At 41.7% G+C, this 20,189-nt stretch overlaps 1 protein-coding gene across 4 annotated transcripts in view; it reads left to right on the top strand.

Annotated features, from left to right (window-relative positions):
* herc2 (HECT and RLD domain containing E3 ubiquitin protein ligase 2) overlaps nt 1–20,189 on the top strand; it is a 57,559-nt gene that overhangs the window by 21,021 nt on the left and 16,349 nt on the right. For 2 of the 4 annotated variants that reach the window (XM_008281257.1, XM_008281255.1), the window contains exons 29-64: nt 47–174; nt 374–569; nt 666–799; nt 1,158–1,334; nt 1,413–1,549; nt 1,742–1,893; nt 2,908–3,099; nt 3,210–3,397; nt 3,479–3,671; nt 3,776–3,958; nt 4,056–4,240; nt 5,341–5,488; nt 5,572–5,768; nt 5,898–6,128; nt 6,226–6,364; nt 6,631–6,777; nt 7,582–7,724; nt 10,683–10,950; nt 11,056–11,198; nt 11,336–11,434; nt 11,517–11,685; nt 12,759–12,884; nt 13,015–13,123; nt 13,210–13,349; nt 13,437–13,627; nt 13,737–13,842; nt 14,036–14,127; nt 14,228–14,403; nt 14,727–14,838; nt 15,904–15,985; nt 16,065–16,299; nt 16,642–16,819; nt 17,056–17,137; nt 17,973–18,144; nt 18,225–18,369; nt 18,815–19,040. In XM_008281257.1, the coding sequence (XP_008279479.1) occupies nt 47–174; nt 374–569; nt 666–799; nt 1,158–1,334; nt 1,413–1,549; nt 1,742–1,893; nt 2,908–3,099; nt 3,210–3,397; nt 3,479–3,671; nt 3,776–3,958; nt 4,056–4,240; nt 5,341–5,488; nt 5,572–5,768; nt 5,898–6,128; nt 6,226–6,364; nt 6,631–6,777; nt 7,582–7,724; nt 10,683–10,950; nt 11,056–11,198; nt 11,336–11,434; nt 11,517–11,685; nt 12,759–12,884; nt 13,015–13,123; nt 13,210–13,349; nt 13,437–13,627; nt 13,737–13,842; nt 14,036–14,127; nt 14,228–14,403; nt 14,727–14,838; nt 15,904–15,985; nt 16,065–16,299; nt 16,642–16,819; nt 17,056–17,137; nt 17,973–18,144; nt 18,225–18,369; nt 18,815–19,040 (5,721 nt within the window). Of the gene's footprint in view, nt 1–46; nt 175–373; nt 570–665; nt 800–1,157; nt 1,335–1,412; nt 1,550–1,741; nt 1,894–2,907; nt 3,100–3,209; nt 3,398–3,478; nt 3,672–3,775; nt 3,959–4,055; nt 4,241–5,340; nt 5,489–5,571; nt 5,769–5,897; nt 6,129–6,225; nt 6,365–6,630; nt 6,778–7,581; nt 7,725–10,682; nt 10,951–11,055; nt 11,199–11,335; nt 11,435–11,516; nt 11,686–12,758; nt 12,885–13,014; nt 13,124–13,209; nt 13,350–13,436; nt 13,628–13,736; nt 13,843–14,035; nt 14,137–14,227; nt 14,404–14,726; nt 14,839–15,903; nt 15,986–16,064; nt 16,300–16,641; nt 16,820–17,055; nt 17,138–17,972; nt 18,145–18,224; nt 18,370–18,814; nt 19,041–20,189 lie in introns of all 4 variants that reach the window. The other 2 variants (XM_008281254.1, XM_008281253.1) reach the window with 1 other exon arrangement.

Here is a 20,189-nt window from a genome sequence, read left to right as displayed (position 1 = left end):
TTTGGATTTGTACAGCAGTTTAATGTAAAGCCTCTTTCTGCCATAGGTCACATTGCCCTGTCACTTGTCAGTCAGTGTGCCTTGGGTGTGGACCAGGGAAAACAGAGGTCCCTCCCTAAATCTGTGATTGACGTGTGCCGTATGGTCTACCAGGCAAAGTGTTCTTTAATCAAGGTATGATTTCTGTTTGTGCATATTTAGGCATCATGATAGCAAATACTGCACAGAGAAACAAAAGGTGGAGAACATTGTGCAATTTATCTGTGATTTAAAAAAACAAACCAAAAAAAAAAACAAAGAAAAAAAGGAAAAGGGTAACGAGAAAGAATATGGTTATTAAAGGAGTGTTTGCTTTATCTCACTTCTCTCACAGACCCATCAGGAACAAGGTCGCTCATATAAGGAGGTGTGTGCCCCTGTTATCGAGCGTCTGCGCTTTCTATTTAATGAGTTGCGACCAGCTGTAAGCAACGACCTATCTATAGTGTCCAAACTGAAGCTGCTGAGCTCTCAGCCGCGTTGGAGGAGGATCACCCAGAAACTAATCAGGGACCGAAGGAAAAAAAGAGGTGAGATATTAAAAAACCTACTGCAGAGTGAAAGGTTTTTATTGCCTTGTGTAGCTGCTATTTCTGAATTTCAATTTGTTTTTTTGTTTTTTTTAGTGCCTAAGAAGTCAGAGTCTGCTGACATAGAAGAGCCAAAGCTGGAGAATGAAGGGACCAATGAAGAGGAACTTAATGTGCACATTAGCCCCACACCTGCTGATAGGAAATCACCCACTGGCAAGACTGCCAAGGTAGTTTACTGGGACATAATTATTGAAGGGTTTCAAACGATTAAAAAAATAAAATAAAATAAAAAACATAAAAACATAAAGAAATTCCCAAGAAGCCTCTTTGTTGTAATTATTTTTTGATTTAATGTCTCAAAACTATGGAGGTTTATCCTCTACTGGGAATGAGCAACAAAATACATTTAGAGACAGCAAAACAGAAATAGACATATTGAGGCCCAACTGCATGTTTCAATACACTGAATATGTAGGTAAATTATTGTGTATTACACTCAACACCAATGTAATCAAAATAATGTCGCATAGACAACACAGCATGTTTGCATGGTTTAATATCCCTGTATTGTTTAATACTTTGCAGCAAGACAAGTGGCAGCCGCTTCTAAACACCGTAGCCAATGTCCAGAAGTACCGGTGGCTGAAACACAGCGTCCTGGGTGCCTTTTCTCAGTCCAGCCTTATGGCCACCATAGTGGAGTTTGCACTGAAAGAGGAGCCACTGGATGTTGAGAAAATGAGGAAGTGTCTTCTTAAGCAGGTGGGCATCAGTGTGATAATGTTTAAAACAAGAAAGGTTAGGTATGTAATGTTGATACATATTTACCTTGTTTTATAGCTTGAGCGGGCTGAGGTGAGGCTAGAGGGCATCGACACCATGCTGAAGTTGGCCTCCAAAAGCTTCCTGCTGCCGTCTGTGCAGTATGCGATGCTCTGTGGCTGGCAAAGGGTCATACCAGAAGGGACCAACATTGGGTAGGGGATCAGTTTTAAATTTATGTTAAAATTATATCCTTGAATTAAAATAATAGGATGGTGGATCACAACTGTTCAGTGGAAATCATGTAAGCTGTTGATTTGATCACACTAGTAATGAATGAATCCGTTTTTCATCATTGTGTGGTGTTGAGATATTGAACCTTCTAATGGATCAACTCTCTTTCTCAGAGAGCCCTTGTCTGACTGCCTGAAGGACGTGGATCTGATCCCTCCCTTCAACCGCATGCTTTTGGAGGTGACCTTTGGAAAGCTGTATTCCTGGGCCATCCAGAACGTTCGCAACATCCTGCTTGAGGCCAGCGCCCGCTTCAAAGAGCTGGGTGAGTGGTCTAACCGTGTGGTTCATCTCAGCAATACGTCCTCTTTGATGTTTAGAGCACACCCAATAGACACATTGATGAAGCAAATTATTTTTACTGTGGGGGAAAAAAACAGGCACTGTGAGTAAACACGATAATGTTTTCTTATTATGGCTGAATTTTGTGTTCTCCCTTAGATAAATATAGACATTGCCACTGTAAATTGATACAGAAAAGGCACAAATTGGTGCATTAAGATTCACTAGAATTCAGGAAATTAAGGATTTAATGCTCAAAATTTCCTGATGGAATGGAGGGATGTCCAGAGCCCCTTTTTATTTATTTATTTATTTTATTGTTTATTGACAGGACAATGTATAATTACATTATGCTCAAGAGCAAGGATGCTTGAACCAGACTATAGCTGTCATGTCTACCCCACAGTGTTTGAAAAAATCAATGCTCATGGCTGGAACAGTTTTGCTTTTAACCCATCTTCCAAACCACTCTCGTGAATGTGGTACTTCTTGAACATCTTGTGGGAATTTCTTCAAATTTAGCATAAGCATTTAATTAGATCTAAATATGAACTGATTAGAGTAGGAAGTCAAGAGTTATGGCCAAATACGGGATTTTCGCCGTAACTCCTGACTTCCTACTCTCATTACAGCAAAACTTCACACAAATTGTAGCTAGGATGAAATAGTAATAGATGATGTTTATTATCTAAAAGATCTAAATTTACTGTGATATAATGTCCTGCAAAAACTTTTTTTTTTTTTTTTTTGCCATTATTCAACACCATAACGGAGCAACAGAAAGGAAAATTGTGACCATATTTTTCATACAACACTAATCTTTGGTGCCCACCTAATAAATTCCTTCAAAGTCTTCACCACGTCTGTTATGATTCTGGACAGACATGCACATAGTCTGCAATTTCACAAGATTGCGGAAACAGAACTGCACGATGGCAATCCTGTTCACATCTGTTATATAGAAACTAACTCACTCACAATCTGTTCTCGTAAGCAGGTGTGCAGCCTGTTCCCCTGCAGACCATCACCAATGAGAACCCGGCAGGACCAAGTCTTGGCACCATTCCACAGGCCCGCTTCCTTCTGGCCATGATCCACATGCTGTCCCTGAAACATGGTTCTAATAGCCTCAGTCTCTTGCTAAATTCTGGCATATTGGCTCTCACACAGAGTATACTCAGGCTCATAGGTGAGTACTGTCCGCAGAGACACATACAGGCTGCACGGAATAAAAGCAGAAGGGCATCTGTACATATATATGTAGGTGTTTGATATGTCTTTTATGTTCTTTGTGTCCAGGACCCAGCACAGACAGCAGCGAGGAGGACTTGAGTTTATGTGCACATGGAGGCTCAGCCACAGTACTGGAGGAGTCCAGAAAGGAAGCAGCCCCCGCTCCTCTACCTGCCTCCGGCCCAGAGCTGGCTGCCATGATGAAGATTGGCACCAGGGTCATGAGGGGAGTCGACTGGAAATGGGGAGATCAGGTACTTGAATCCCTTTTGCAGGGGCATTTTACTGCGGTAAAAAAAAATAAAAAATTCTAACTGTGTGCATGCTTTATCCAGGACGGTCCAGCACCAGGTCTTGGCAGGGTCATCGGGGAGCTTGGTGAGGACGGTTGGATCAGAGTTCAGTGGGATACAAGCAGCACAAACTCCTACAGGATGGGCAAAGAGGGAAAGTATGACCTTAAACTGGCAGAACCCCCTCCTGCTGCTCAGCCCCCCACCGAGGACTCAGACACAGAAGACGACACAGGTCAGTTTCCAATGCAGCCTCAGTGAAGGTAACCACAGCTACAAACAAAATATGAGGTTTCAGACTTTTTTTTTTTTTAACAATCTCTTGTCTTTTTTTCCCAGAAGGTGAGCTGATGGAGAAGAGCAGCCACCCAACAGCAATGATGCTAACCAGCACAGTCAACCTGTTGAAGACACTGTCGCTGTCAGCTGGGATCTATGCAGAGGTGCTGCAAACGGACGCTACTCGCACCCTGTGTGGGCTGCTTAGGATGCTTGTGGAAAGTGGAGCTAATGACAAGTCAGGTAACTGAGCTGCCATGTTGATTAAGGAGTTGTTGTTATTTACAAGTCTTGTTCCTAGGCAGCATCTAATTTTAACTTGACGTATATTCGTTGCCAGGCTGTCACTCTCACAGGTTGGTATCTCGAGAGCAGCACAGGAGCTGGTGTACTCTGGGCTTCATACGTAGCATTGCTCTGATGCCACAGATGTGCAGCACCCTCAGCACCTCTGCATGGATTGGCTTGCTTATCCAGATTGTTGAGGGACACCAGTCCTTCAATGCCATTACTCTGCAGAGACAGGTGGGTGAACACGATTGTGTGCAGGACTTATTTCCTTTACTGTGAATGTTACGTAGTGAAATATTGTTCCTTCCTAAATGTAGTTGTACGAAGCACATTTATAAATTATTGTTAGGTACATGTTAGACACTACAGAGAAACTGTATACCAAACGCAATTCGAACTGAGAGTGATTGTTGAGACAAAAAGATTTTTCTTTTTTTTCCCCCAAAGTCTTTGTCCACTCAAATCGTGCCAACCTGTTTTCCAGTCAGTTAGTGGGGGTAAAACAATTCTGTACATTATCTATAGATTAACTAAATCTGTTGCAATTCACTGACTAGACTCTTCCTGGTAGTCTTATTAGCTTAAATGAACTATAAATAAACATAAAAAGTTAGTAATTGCAGCATATTACATAATTTTAGCAGGTATGCATCTGCTGCTATTCATATGATTTAAAAAAAACAAACAAAAAAAAAACTATATCTGCTGGTGATCACAGCACAAGAACATTTAAGGAAATTTAGCCTGCTTTTTTTTTTAAAATAGATGATCTGCCACGTTGGTTGTTGAGCTGTGATATGCAAACTGCTGTTTCAGAGTTTATACTTAACTTTTTGGAAATTTGTTTGAACAAAATGCAGACACCCCAGTGACTTCTTAGACATGTTGTTAATTAGTTTGGAGTTGGCATATAGTAAGTGTTAAGTAAACGTTGAATAAGTTAAGCCTAGCAGTCTCTATTAGGCGGTGTGACAATGCGGGGGTGTGCACAGGTCAATAGTGGATTAATTCAGGAAGGCTTTTGACGTGGCACCTTTCTCTGTATGAAAGTAACCTCAGCAATTGACTGACCAATGAGAATATGGTCAGATGAGAACATATTGACCAACTAATCGATATGGAACCTACATCCCTAACTGTTTGGATTTTAAATGACACAGCAGTTCTCAAAGTTCGTTTCTTCTATCTTCCATGGTCAAAAAACTAAAGTTAAAGATTTGAGGGACCAACATCAGACCAAAAAAATACTGTACATACTGTGTAATGAGTTTTTTTTTACCAACAGTGTCTCTGTGGAGGTGTCATCCTTTGTCTTGCATCCTGTGTGTTTCCAGATCCTGGCGCTTCGTCTCCTCCAGGCAGTCCTGCCTTCATGGGACAAGACGGAGCGCTCTCAGGACATGAAGTTCTTAGTGGAGAAGTTGTTTGGCTTTTTGGGGAGCCTGCTGAGCACCTGTTCATCAGACCTGCCACTTCTCAGAGGTGCTGCCATGGTTTAGGCTTTAGGTGGAAAATTACATGTTTTCATTGCAGCATATGTTTTGAACGGTTATTTTCTCCCACAGAAGGCTCCCTGCGAAGGAGGAAGTCGCGCCCACAGGCATCTCTTACAGCCACTCACAGCAGCACTCTGGCAGAGGAGATTGTTGCTGTCCTACGAACACTGCACTCTCTGAGCCAGTGGAACAGCCAGATAAATGATTACATCAACACTCAGCTGAGCTCCATTGGAGACATTATGGCAGGCTGCCAGTCTGAAGCTGTAAGATTTATTGCACTTTCATGGATTCAATCATTGTGTTGCTGTGCTGCAACATTACTTTGACTCTAACTTCATTGATAAATTCAGGCCTAACAAAGTGCTCTTTACTCCTAATGTCATTAATTTCAGTGCTTCTTGGAGGAATATTTTCCTGATTCGGAGGGTCCCAGAGTGGGCAGTCTGATGGCAGTTCTGGCAGTGATCGGTGGGATTGATGGGCGCCTTAGGTTAGGTGGTCAAGTCATTCATGAGGAGTACGGAGAGGGAACAGTCACACGCATCACTCCAAAAGGACGCATCACTGTCCAGTTTCATGAGATGAGGACCTGCAGGGTTTGCTTGCTGAGTCATCTCAAACCGGTACAGGAATGTTAAGATGCTCATGTGTACAGACAACTGGCTCTACTTCAAGTACAAACTGACTTTATTCCTGTTTTGTTTGTTTGTTTTTCTTTAGCTGCCTGCTGTATGCTTCAGTGTGCAGAATCTGCCCTTCACTGAGCCCATGTTGGCAGTTTGGGCCCAGCTGGTCAGCCTGGCTGGAAGCAAACTGGAGAAACAACGCATGAAGAAGTCCCTCAGCCGAGGCCTTACAGGTGCAGTACGCAGCACAAATGCTGTAAACCTGATTGTCCCACAAAGGGCTCATTAACATGAGACACAATAGATAAACAATAGATATTAGATAAATTTTGGTTCAATTGCAGTAACCATGTGCAAGTTCTTTTAATAAATGATAGCTTGTCTTACTCCTTTGAAATAAAAATAACAGTAAGCTCTAAAATTGTAAGTGTCCTTTAGTTTACTGCTCAGAACCAAGTGTCTTGTCCAGTGGATTTAATCACACCTGTTGTGTTTCCAGCTGACCAGGTGGACATCCATTTGCTGCGGTGCCAGCAGCTGAGGCTGTATATTTTAAAGGCAGGGAGGGCACTACTTTCTCATCAGGACAAACTCAGGCAGATCCTCTCCCAGCCGGCTGTTGTGGACATCGGACCCAACCCCAGTGGTAAGATTTCAGTCTTGACCAAAAAAAAATGCTGAATGTTGGATCCAATGTTTAGCCAAACCCCTACTGTTTTGTCCTGTTCAGTACTGTATTGATTCTATTTAGCAGTTTCAAATATGTAGAAGTTATGTTGCATTGTTATGACTTATTGCAACTGTAGATTCAGTTTTATTTCATAGAATCGAGCCTAACGAATGGAAAATATGTCTGAACTTCACCAGCATCTAAATGTTTTTGTGAAGATGAAGTATTGGATTGCAACTAATAATTATTGTCATTTATTTTCTGATTATTTTCTTAAATTATCATTTGATTGTTTAGTCTATAAAATGGCCAGAAATGGTGAAAAATGTTGATCAATATTACCCAAAGTCAAGATGACATCCTTAAATGTCTTATGTTCACAACCCAAAGATATTCAGTTTACTCTCATAGAGGAGTAAATAAACAGGAAAATATTTAAGAAGCTGTTTTAAGAAGCTTAAATCTGAGATTTTTTTTACTTTTTTATTTGCTACAAAAATATTCCAGGAGTAAAATATTTGGACTAGTGCTGGTGTGGACATCAGATCATGGGTTTGGGTTCAGTTGGATCGAATCATTTAGATTTTGGAAATTAGCGCCTGTGTGGGCGGCCAAACTTTGCAGTGTCGTATTAACCCACCTGCATAATGTGGATGTTTCTTTGAGATTACATGTGGGTGGATGCACAGTCAGTTGCTGGTTGCTGCAGGGAAGAATTCTGGATTGCTGTTCGATTTTTGCATTTTATCTCAACACACTTGCCTGTGTTTTTGTTTGCAGAGGATCCAGTGGTGTCATCTCCTGATGTGGGAGACTTGTCTCCTGAGGGTCCACTGCCTCCACTGATCCTCCTGCAGCAGCTGCTGTCTGCTGCCACTCAGCCCTCTCCCATCAAAGCTATTTTTGACAGGCAGGAGATGGAGGTACGTCAAAACAAATCAAGTTATTTATATAATATTTCTAATTATTTATCTCTATATATTTAGAGTTTTAAAATGAGCTGTATGTGTTATAATACAGGAAATGGCAAAAGTATGTGCAAAAAAACAAAACAGAAAGCAGGACAACTTGTAAAAATTAATTGCTCAAACCAAATAAAATCACTGTAAAATGTTTGAAAAAACAAAAACAAACAAACAAAAAAAGGCAAACCAGATAATTTTTTGTTCAAATTCTAAAATGAAATTAAAGCCGCAAGCGGCATTTGAGGGGTCCTCGCACTACGCTTGTCGGCGTCAATGTGCTCCAGGCGGGACTCTGATCCAGCGTGTCAACTTTGAGGCAGATCAGAGCACTTGCGGCCCAAGGACACAACCACCATGACACAGGTTACAGGGCGGAATCAAACTGCCAACCTTCCGATCATTGACCGACCCGCTCTACCACCTGAGCCACAGCCGCCACGTAAAGTTTCTGGAAACTTCTCCTGTGCTTCTCTACATGTGCACTGCTGAGCTCTGTGTTCAGTCCAGGAACAGAACATTACAAGTCCAGTCCAGTATACTTTGTTTAATAACTCTTTAAGGAAAAATGACTACGTGCTCACAGTCCATGAGGTAAATGAAAAGGACAATGAGAAATCAGTAAAGTACACTAATGTGATTCAAGTAAGCATAGGTATTACCTTTTAGAGTGTGCAAAAAAAGGATCTTTGCTTCTCTTTTCACGGGATTCTTGGCCTTTAATATGTTATTTCTGGAAATGGTTCAACTGATTGCTTCTGATTGAACATTCACATGCTGCAATTTAGCAAATGACTTGTGATTTGAAAACCAACTAAGAAGGCGTGCTGCGTTGAATGGCCACTGTGGCTCTTGACGTCAGCGGAAGGTGGATTCCTTCCTTCTGCTTCGTTCGGTCCAACAGTGTGAACACAGAGTAAGTTGGAGGCCCAGCACATGTCAGAGGGACAGAAATAAATGCGTTTGGGGTTGAGGGTGTTTGTCCAGGACGGTGCCGGGTGATTCATTAAATTTCCAGGGAAAAAAAAAATGTCCCGACTTCCTGTTGGGTTTAGGTGAATGGCACCCCCAGGCTTTTTTATTCATCTGGATGTGCTGCATATGTCCACTAAATTTCATTGATGTAAGTGAAACGTGCTGGCCATAGTAGATGTTACAAATGTACATGAAAGTGTAAAACACATGCTTTTCTGCTGCCAGCAGGTGGCATTGTGACTGTGAATGGATATTGGTATATGGGTTTCATAGAGGCAGGACTGTGATAAAGTATGTAAAGTTTGATTGGATTGGTTTTGATTGGAGCATGTACAGGGTCGTTAGACATGCTTCCTTTTTGATGGCGAATCATCACAATTCAGAGGGCCGCCATTGCCATTGTTGCCATTGATAACTTTTGATCACCAAGCCCTGTTGTATGCGCTGGCCAAACTTGAGGTGTGTAGGAGTTAACCCCTAGGAGGAGATAGATTTTGAAAATGGCAAAAAATCACAAAAAATTGCACACTTGTTTTAAAATGGCAGACTTCCTGTTGAGTTTACAGTATGGGTCCAAGAGGCTTTATTGTGCATCCTGATGTGTTACATATGTCTACCAAATTTTGTAAACATTGGTTAAATGTCCTGCGGGGGCTAATAGATAAATTGCTGCAGGGGGTGCTATAGAGCCATTTTGCCAAACAGGCACACATTGTCAGTGGTTGAGCCGATAGTGACTCGTATGTCAATTTTGGGGAGTTTATGAGCATTCCAAAGCTGTCAAAAAATCCTTTCTGTGTCCTAGCAACTATGCGTCACCATGGCAACACCGTTGCTTGAAAACACAAAAGCTTCACGCTGTAGCATCAACAATGTGGAAAGACTGACCAATTTTAGGAATGATATCACAAAGCTTGGAGCAATGGCACAAGTAAGTGTAATGCCTCAAACAGCCTGTTACCAATAGGTGGCGCTATGACTGAATGGATTTTGGCATATGGATGTGATCAGGAGAGCAGTCTGATCAAATAGTTAAAGTTTGAGGCAGTTTGGAGCATGTACAGGGTAGTTACACAATACTTCCTGTTTCATAGCGAAGGATCAAACATCAGAGGGCCGCCGTGGCCACGCCCTTTAACCTTTACAGATGATTTTGGTAACATTTTAGCTTCAAGGTGTTTTCTACATGCTACCCACGTTTCAGCGCTCTGTGACTTACCCCCTAGGAGGGTCAGATTGGACAAACAAACAATCCAAAATGGCAGACTTCCTCTTGGGTTTAGGATATGGCTGCCACTGACTTTTTTTTGTTCATCCTGACCTCCTCCATATACCTACCAAATTGCGTAGGTCTAGGTCAGACATGCGTTGGATGGGACTCCGAAATTTTCTAGGTGGCGCTGTGGAGCCATTTTTCTATTGAGGTGTGTATTTCCCCCTAACTATAACATTTTTCACCGGATCTGATGTGTGTGCCAAATTTTGAGTTTTCGAGTACGTTTAGGACCTGAAAAACACGTCTCTGTGACGAAGAAGTAATGACGTAGCAGTTCCAATAGGGTCCTGTAGTGCTCGGACCCTAATAAATATAAAATGCTGTGATTCTAAGACCACTAAGGGCAACCAAAAGCCACTGAAAACATGTAGGTTGTAAGATTGTTCTTGAAAGTGTCTGTTTAGGAGGGACATTGGATTGAAAAAGTAAGGCTTTGGAGCTAATTCCCACCAACCTCGATAACTGAACTTTTAAACAGTTGTGCTGAGCATCTAAGAGGCCAAGAGGTAGAGTTGGGTACCCAGCTGCCAATCTATGCATGGCTTTATAAACGAATAAAAGCTTAAGATCGGTTGACTTTTGTTCAGAAAGCTGATGTTAATGCCAGTCACGTTGCATCCATCAGAGCCAGTGTGTTTGTTTGACCTCAGCATTGTCTGTATGTGTAGGCGGCAGCCCTGGCGGTGTGTCAGTACCTGGCTGTGGAATCTGCTCACCCATCATCTCCGCTGTTTGAGGAGAGCAGCTCCAGTGAGGCCACCACGCCTGTCACCATACAACATGTCAGACCACCCAAACAGAAGAAACAGAAGACCTCGCCTGTCCCTCCCTTACCCATAGTCCTGCAGCTCATGGAGATGGGGTTCCCACGGAAAAACATTGAGTTTGCCTTAAAGTCACTGTCTGGAACTACAGGCAGTGCTTCTGGTGTCCCAGGTACAGTACACTGCAGTGCTTGCTACTTACTTGCTTGTGTCATAGTACTGTTTGATACAACACTTTGAGATATACCATTAGAAAGTAACTGAACGTATACATCAGGGGTCGAGGCTCTGGTGAGCTGGCTGCTGGACCATCCAGACATTCACGTCACAGAGCTGTCAGATGCTGACACTGTGTCCGATGAATACTCTGATGAGGAGGTGCTGGAGGAGCTGGAGGAAGCAGAGCCGACATTCTCTGTGGTAGGTTGCTTTCGCTTTTCTGTGTGCAGTCACCAGCACAACAGCAAACTGAGTCACTTGTCCTTCAGCTTGTGAAACTCATAAATAACGACATGATTTCTAAGTAGCTTTGTTTATAACATTGTCTGTTACCTCAGCCGCCAGGTGCAGTCGTGACTGAAAGCCAAACATTCAAGAAGAGATCAGATTTCCAAAGCAACGATGATTATGCCGTTTATGTGAGAGAGAATATTCAGGTAAGTGCACCAGAGTTTAGATTTTCTAAAGCTAACTTAAGGAAATGTAAAATAAGTCTGACGGGTCTGAGTTTCTCTTCAGGTGGGGATGATGGTGAAGTGCTGCAGAACGTACGAGGAAGTGTATGATGGAGATGTTGGGAAAGTGATAAAGCTGGACAGAGATGGACTTCATGACTTAAATGTGCAGTGTGACTGGCAGCAGAAAGGAGGAACGTACTGGGTTCGCTACATCCATATTGAGCTTCTTGGTAAGCGTGTGTGATTTTAAATATGACATGATGCTTGTAATGGTAACAAAAAGGGAATAGCTCTGGGTAGGACTGCTGCGTTTACTCAGCATAATGGATGACGTAGATGCTAAAAATGCAACAACATCGATGCTTTAATTTGACACTTGCCATTTAATTTCTTACTAAAATGCCTTAATTCATTTTAGTAAATGTTTTCCTTTCTGTTTCACTACATAATTGCTGCATAATGACGTTTTTGGCTCCGGCCATCGGTCAGCTGCAGTCAGCTCCACAGTTTCAGATGATGATGGGAATAACAGAGTATGACTCAGTTCTGTGTAAATGTTTCCAAAGACACAAGCTTTCAATTCAAAATATTGCAGAACTAAAAGTGTTCGTACAATGTGCACAAGCAACCCGTAAAGAGAGAACAGAGGAACTTTGCATCTGTTTGCTTCTCTCCTGCTCTCTGTGCTCTCACATATTTTCATACAGTCAAATTCCCAAAAATGCTATTCTCATTTACATATTTGTATTTACATTTTTCTGTTGTCAGACAACAGAATGTGTATGAAATAGTGACTGAAACGTGGCTCATTAAGACTACAGGTTAACCAGCAGCCACTTCTAAACTGCTTCTCTGCACCACTGAAATTTTGATTGTCATAAATGTGACATTGTCAGACAAATTCAATATAAACAGACGTTAAAAGCAGTTACTGTGCTGTGAATTTTGGTATTCTTACATAGATTTAAAAGTCAGAAAAGGAGTTGTTTTAGCTGCTTTGTGCTGTAAAATATCCACCGTGTCTATGTTGCACTTTATTATACAGAATTTTTTTGCGTTTAATAAAAACATTCTTTTTGAGTTGCACAACTAGCCCTTATTTTAACAAAATATATATATTTATTGATATTTTATCAAGTCTAAGTTCCAGTTTAAACCTACAGTTCATTTGTGAACATTTGTTTACAGTTCATACTATGCTTCCTTAATACAATGACTTGCAGTTTGTCAAAATAAAATGAACTTGAATGGTTTAAGTGGCAAAATGTTTCTCTTCACCTTCGCCGTGACATTTCTTTTCTAGGATTCCCACCTCAAAGTTCTCCTTCCCACATAAAAATTGGTGACAAAGTGCGGGTGAAGCCGACAGTCACAACACCAAAGTACAAATGGGGCTCTGTCACTCACAGGAGTGTCGGGGTTGTGAAAGGTAAGACCAGTCACAGCAAACTGATTGTCTTACCCGTATTTTTAATTTTACGTATGACCTGAACACTCTGTTACATTGCACAACCCAAAATCCTCTGTTTACTGTACTAATCAAGGTAAATGGTTTTTAGCTTTCAGTGCCAATGGAAAGGATGTGATTGTAGACTTCCCACAGCAATCCCACTGGACTGGTTTGTTGTCTGAGATGGAACTGGTGCCCAGTGTTCATCCTGGAGTGAGGTAAAGATAACTTGAAGCTTCTCACCTCCCCAATCAAATATTTATACCACTATGTTGCTTAAATGTGACCCTTGTGATGCCTGCAGGTGTGATGGCTGTCAGATGTTCCCTATTAACGGCCCCAGATTCAAATGCAGAAATTGCGACGACTTTGACTTCTGTGAGAACTGCTTCAAAACGCGCAAACACAACACTAGACATTCCTTCGGCAGAATCAACGAGCCTGGTTAGTCGCACATTCATCCAGACAGTATGTGTGGTGTTTCTGTGTGGACCTGTGTGTGAACCTGTTGTTCATCTGCTCTACAATTAGGCCAGTCTCCAGCGTTTTGCGGCCGCTCAGGAAAACAGCTCAAGAAGCATCACAGCAGCCAGCGTGGGATGCTGATTGACGACTGGTCTCGTGCTGTCAAGAGCCTCAATGTGTCCTCATCTGTTAACCAGGCTTCACGGCTCATTGACTGCAGTGATCAGTGCTGGCAGTCCTCTGGCTCACAGGGAAAGGTGGGAGATTGAATTGTATACTCTAACAGGCTGGATGGCAGTCAATTTAGTTTGCTTTATTAGAGGGTAATGCGTCAGCTGACAGGCTTTTCTATTATTTTCTTTGCAGCACTGGATTCGACTCGAGCTTTTTCCAGATGTTCTTGTGCACAGGCTAAAAATGATCGTCGACCCGGCAGACAGCAGCTACATGCCCTCACTAGTGGTGGTGTCAGGTCAGTTTAATTTGTTTAGTTTTTCTTTTGAAAGTATACCAATATGGGTATTTCATTTATTTGTATTCTAGTTATATTCTGCAGTAATTGTACTCCTTTCTGGTCCATGATACTGTGTTTGCGTTTACGACAACTGCACAGTGTTATTGTCATATTTTGTCAGTCAGAAGTAATATTTTTTCTTTTTATACAGGTGGAAGCTCTTTGAACAACTTAATCGAGCTCAAGACAATTAACATCAATCCCACAGACACCACTGTCCTCCTCCTTAGTGACTGCACTGAGGTAAGTCAGGTAAAGATGCAGTAATTAACATCATCTTCAATTACTGTTTATTAGCTTTTGTGTTGTAATAACCTGAATGACGTCTCCTCCCCTCCTGTAGTATCACAGATACATCGAGATTGCAATCAAGCAGTGCCGCAGCTCCGGTATCGACTGCAAGATCCATGGACTCGGCATCGTGGGACGCATCAGAGCGGAGGATGAAGACCTTGCTACGGTCCCTTTCCTGGCATCTGACAATGAGGAAGAGGACGATGACAAAACTGCAACTGGGAGGTGAGACGGGCAAAGGAATAAATATTTAATTGCTGGAAGTTCTAGTGCTCTTTACATTTGAAGTGTGGTATAGTTATAGATGCAGCTTTAGCAAGCGTGACAAAATCTGGCAGCGGCTTGTTAGTTAAATCTGCACTTTTACAGTTTAAGTGCATCGTTAAATTGATTATGTAGAGCATGATTCTGCTGACATCCCTAAAAACATTTCTGTATACAGGTGCAATAATCTATTACCATAATGGAAGTTAACTATACAGCTTTGTTAACTGTAGCATGTGAGTTAGTTTTCAGGCTCTCACTGTGCATCTCTGTTTGCCTTTCAGTCTCACTCGGAAGAAGTCCTCAGGGTTGGAGTCGGCAGCCACCATCAGGACCAAAGTGTTTGTTTGGGGGCTGAATGACAAGGACCAGCTGGGAGGACTCAAAGGATCGAAGGTGCAGTTTTCTAATTAAACTGTAATTCAAGTTCACGGCTTGTGGGCTTGTGTGTGATTGATCACATAAAAATTATTGGGTTAGCTGTTTAAAAAATGACAATATTGTTCAATTAAGCCAACACTGTACATTTCAAAACTCCATAAAGACATGCAAAGGTAGTTTGAGCTTTTCTTACATATACATTGACAAGTGATGTCCATTTCCAGACACATTTTCTATTTTAAGGATTGTTATTGATTTTCATGTTGAAATGCCATTTTTATAATCTCCTTGGGTTAAATATCGAGAACAAGTTGATCTGTGCATTGATATTTACAAAAAAGCTAACAATTTTGGACAAGGTGGCTGTGATTTCAGCTATTTAACCTGCTGTGATAGTTTAATCCATAATCATGAAGAGATTTTGGTGCAGAGGATCTTTTGCTGCCCAAGAAAATTTAACAGTGCCAAAATACTTTTCAACCTGTTTTGTTAATTGGTTTGTTGTTTACTTAAACAGAATAGACGTTTTTGTTCTTTGAATAGTCAGAAATAACAAGAAAATGCACAGATTTCATGTGATTAAGAAAACAGACGTATTGCCATATATGGACTGATCATGCTTACTGTCTCCCAAAAGGCCTGTTCTGAGCCCCTGAAAGCCCTGCAAGTGTCTTTATCACCTGCATCATGCATGAGTAAATGTACTTGGTTAATTTCCATTAGTGATTACAATAATTGACATTTCCAGTATAGGTGTGTGCTCTGTGTTGTGACTATACTGGATAACATTGGGTTAGCTAATGTAATCCCTGGTTATTTAGTAACACTGAGGTGCATCACTATAGAAAATTGACTCTGTGTGTCATTGGTCACACTGAGGTGATTCCCATTGTAAATCACAAAGCAAATTTAGTAAAGAACAGTTTGTGTTTACTGCATGATAAGTGCATTTGAGGACATGGACAAACCAGTGTAGATATTACACAACAACAGGGACCGGACACATCCTTGGGGTAAACCTCGGTGAGGGGCTCAGACGCTCCTGCATCCTCTAATCACTTTTGTTTGTGTTCTTCACAGATCAAGGTGCCTTCCTTCTCTGAAACCCTCTCTGCCCTCAATGTGGTGCAAGTGGCCGGTGGATCCAAAAGCCTCTTTGCAGGTGAGTTAAGAAACGCTTTTGGTATTTCAGTTCTTTCACATGTTGAATACAGTATGTAACTGATATGTCTTTCTCATAGTGACTGTGGAAGGGAAGATTTACGCGTGTGGAGAGGCCACTAACGGCAGGTTAGGTCTGGGCCTCTCCAGTGGGACCATCCCAATCCCCCGTCAGATCACTGCACTCAGTAACTATGTCGTGAAGAAGGTGGCAGTGCATTCAGGTGGACGTCACGCCATGGCCCTGACTGTGGACGGGAAGGTCTTTTCCTGGGGTGAAGGAGACGACGGCAAACTAGGACACTTTAGCAGAATGTACGTTATCTTATACAGTGCTTACCTGTTTTTTCAGGCACTATAAAGTTGGTAGAAACAACACTTGGATTTCAAACCATCAAGTAAAATGGCTGCGGTTAAATGAAGAACAATTGGAAGGGGTTTTAGACCACCTCAATGCTCTCTGTTATTTTGATTTGATATATTGCAGTTTTGGTATCTGCATATTAGACTTGTAGTTGTTCTCATTAAAGTCCTGATCGGAATTATTCCTAATTCAAAGGGTTTTCGTGTTTTACAACTTCATAGAGTGGGTGATGGACAGCAGTTTCACATTATATAATTCATGATGATTTAAAAAATTGCAATCTTTCCTTTAAGGAACTGTGACAAACCCCGGTTGATCGAGGCACTGAAGACCAAGCGCATCCGTGACATTGCCTGTGGCAGCTCTCACAGTGCTGCCATCACCTCCAGTGGGGAGCTCTACAGCTGGGGTTTGGGAGAATATGGCCGCCTCGGACACGGGGACAACACTACTCAACTGAGGCCCAAACTGGTATGTCTGTGGTTTCACCCCTTTGTAGGAGTGGTGACTGACTTTAAGGTATTTGTAAGCATTTTAAGAACAGACTCAGGAATAAACTGCTGCAAAATTTAGTTTTTAATGCTGCATGGAACTTGGTTTGTTGGCTGTTTTTGTGCAAGGAGTCTTACAGCGCTGCAAAATGTGCAAACTTATCTTAAATTCACAGTGCATGATTTCTGATTTGGTCTCCTTTGCCTGTCTTCTAGGTGAAAGTGCTTCTGGGGCATCGTGTTATCCAGGTGGCTTGTGGCAGCAGGGACGCTCAAACTTTAGCTCTCACTGATGAAGGTATTTCTGTTAATTCACCTGCAGGTGTCCTGTGGAGTATCTGTTTACCGGCAGTCGTGGAGACCAGGGTTTTGATGATTTAGACTACATCCACACTGACACGTTTTCATTTTAAAACACTGTTGCAATGCTTTCCACACAAGCAGACACACCATTTTAGAAATAATCTCTGTGCATTCTAACATGCCTGAAAACACATCTTATGACCATTCACATACAGGAAGCAGCAATGCGGTTGCTTTGTTGTAAAAAAAAAAATGACTGGAGGAAGAACAGCAATGGCAAAAAACCCAACCAGAGATTTTATTAACGGCAGAACAGCTGCTAGCATGGATAATAAAGTCTGTAGTTCATGTTGAATTATCTTCTGGTGGTCAACGTTGAAGTCTTCCACAAAACTGTCACATGAGAGGAGCATGACGAATCATGGAAAGATATGTAGTGACAGTTAACGCTCAGTCAGGGAGTGAATATGGGTGTCTGTGTCATTGTTTCCAAAAGTGTAGTTTGCAAACTTAAACAGGGTCAGCAGCGTTTTTAAAAGTCTTCGTTTTAGAACTCCCACAATGCCAGAATAGTGTGAATGCTGTCTGTAAATGTAGCAGAAGCTTTGCATTTGAAAATGAGAACTTATTAGTGTGGATGTAGCCTTAGTCCATTGTTTATTTTGGCAAGAAGCCTTGAATATAAACATAACAGACACTGTTTCCTATTAAAACTTTACAAAAGACTTACATTTGAAATGACTGCCATAAAGATAGTTTTTCAGGGTTTTTTTTGACATTCACAGAGGTGATTCAGTTTCCTGTTGGTAATGTGTCTTTGGTTTTGTCAGGGTTGGTGTTCTCCTGGGGTGATGGGGATTTTGGGAAACTAGGTCGTGGAGGCAGCGAGGGCTGCAACATACCTCAGAACATAGAGCGGCTCAACGGGCAGGGTGTCTGCCAAATAGAGTGTGGAGCACAGTTCTCCCTGGCTCTGACTAAATCTGGAGTAGTGTGGACCTGGTAAGACAAATTAATGATACAGTTACCTGATCACTCATCAGGCTTTCCTGGGACCGCTGACTGTTTGTATTTCCAAACAGGGGCAAAGGTGACTATTTCCGGTTGGGCCATGGTACTGATGTCCATGTGCGGAAGCCCCAGATGGTGGAGGGACTGAGAGGGAAGAAGATCGTCCACGTTGCAGTCGGAGCGCTGCACTGCCTGGCTGTCACCGACTCAGGACAGGTTTGTACTGACCTCCACAAACAGTGTTATAAATCAGAGCACGCTGTTCACTCCACTCATTTACTGCCATGGCACTGTTCCAGATGTGTGAGTTTCTCCTCCGGCAGCTGATTTATCGACTGCTACTCTACTTCCCAGGCACCTCTGACCTTTGCTGTTACACAGCTTATTTCACCTTGTATAAAACATTTCCTCAGAGCAAATTTAATAATGTTAGCACATCACTTCTGATGATAAGAGGCAGCTACTCAATATTTCAAGAGGTTGTTAAGATTGAGAGCTTCTCTTCCTCCTTCACTGCCTTTTCATAAGTCCAAATCCTAGAGTTCCTGTACTGTTCGGCAATGTCTGGAAAATTGAGGTGATGAAGGCATTTTGAAGGCATCACATAACTTTTACAATCACCAAATTAGAATCCAGTCACAGTTTCCTGTTTCTCTCTTAGGTGTATGCATGGGGCGACAATGACCACGGGCAGCAGGGAAACGGCACCACCACAGTTAACAGGAAGCCAACGCTGGTTCAGGGTCTGGAAGGACAGAAGATCACTCGAGTGGCATGTGGCTCCTCCCATAGCGTCGCCTGGACCACTGTGGATGTGACCACCCCCTCAGTTCATGAGCCAGTCCTCTTCCAGACAGCCAGGGACTCCCTCGGAGCATCATACTTAGGTAATCGTCCTTTTCCTCACATATGTTTAGCCACAAGGGGGAGCTATTCAGTCATTATCAGGCAGGGTCCATACTTACTGCTTGAAGTAAAATATTTGAATTAAGCTGCGACACTACAGGAAAAAACTTTTTTATTTTTTTTTTCATGCACTGATTAATTTTTGTTTCCATATCATGTCTTCAGGTTTTATTGCACTTTGTCTATTGGACATTTATGCAAATTAGTGCATATTTAATGAGAGTACTTTATATTTAAACAGAAAATTTCAGTAAACTTGCAATGCTAAAAATAACTTTCTTAGTCTAAGTAATCAGTTAGGGTATTTTTCATAGTGTTAAAATGTAAAATGTTATTTTAACCTAACAAATAACAGTGTTTTTCAAACATTAATGTTGGGCCACCACTATAGCTCACCCGGTTGAGCTGGCAACCCATGTACAGGAGCTATAGTCCCTGATGCAGTGGTCAGGGGTTCGAATCCCACTCATGGCCCTTTGCTGCAGGTCCTTCTCTCATTCTTCTCCCCCAGTTTCCTGTCTCTCTCTTTACTGTCGTATATAATAAAGGCAAAAAGACCAAAAAAATCAACTTAAAAAATAAAAAAAAGCTGTTATCCCAAAATTATTTTTTCTCCTACTCTAAGCCGGGAATCTCCACTTCAGCAGCACCTGTAAACACCAAACTTTCCACTTTTCTTCCTGTCTATGTTCTGAAGGCCTTAACAGAGGCTTTTTTTTCATATATCACTTATAACCTGCTTTATAGAACATATTTATTCCTAATACCATGCTGAAAATGTTGGGGGTTTTTTTGTTACTGTCTTATTTATGGAGCAATCAAAAACAGACATCAAAAATTGTCTTTATACAAACATTTGACTCCAGTATGTCAGAAAAGTGATAAGATTTTTGAAGGTGGCTTTGTCAGATGTACAGTTTCTTAAAATTTAGCAAATATATTACCTCCTTTGCATATCTAAACATAGACTGTAAGAAAACATGTCTTACATAATAGTTAGTGTCCTATTGTAAGTAACCAACTGTTGACCATTCATAGTGTCTTCTATAAGTTAGAGATGTTGCCCCGTTTACCTGTAGTGATTCTTGTGGAGTGAAAGATAACATTAAAAATGCCTTGTGGGACATGCT

Source organism: Stegastes partitus, unplaced genomic scaffold (assembly GCF_000690725.1).
Source record: "Stegastes partitus isolate 25-593 unplaced genomic scaffold, Stegastes_partitus-1.0.2 Scaffold228, whole genome shotgun sequence".
In the NCBI taxonomy this organism is placed as follows: Eukaryota; Metazoa; Chordata; class Actinopteri; family Pomacentridae; genus Stegastes; species Stegastes partitus.
Note: the sequence above shows the minus strand (reverse complement) of the source record. Positions and strands in the feature narration are given on the sequence as shown.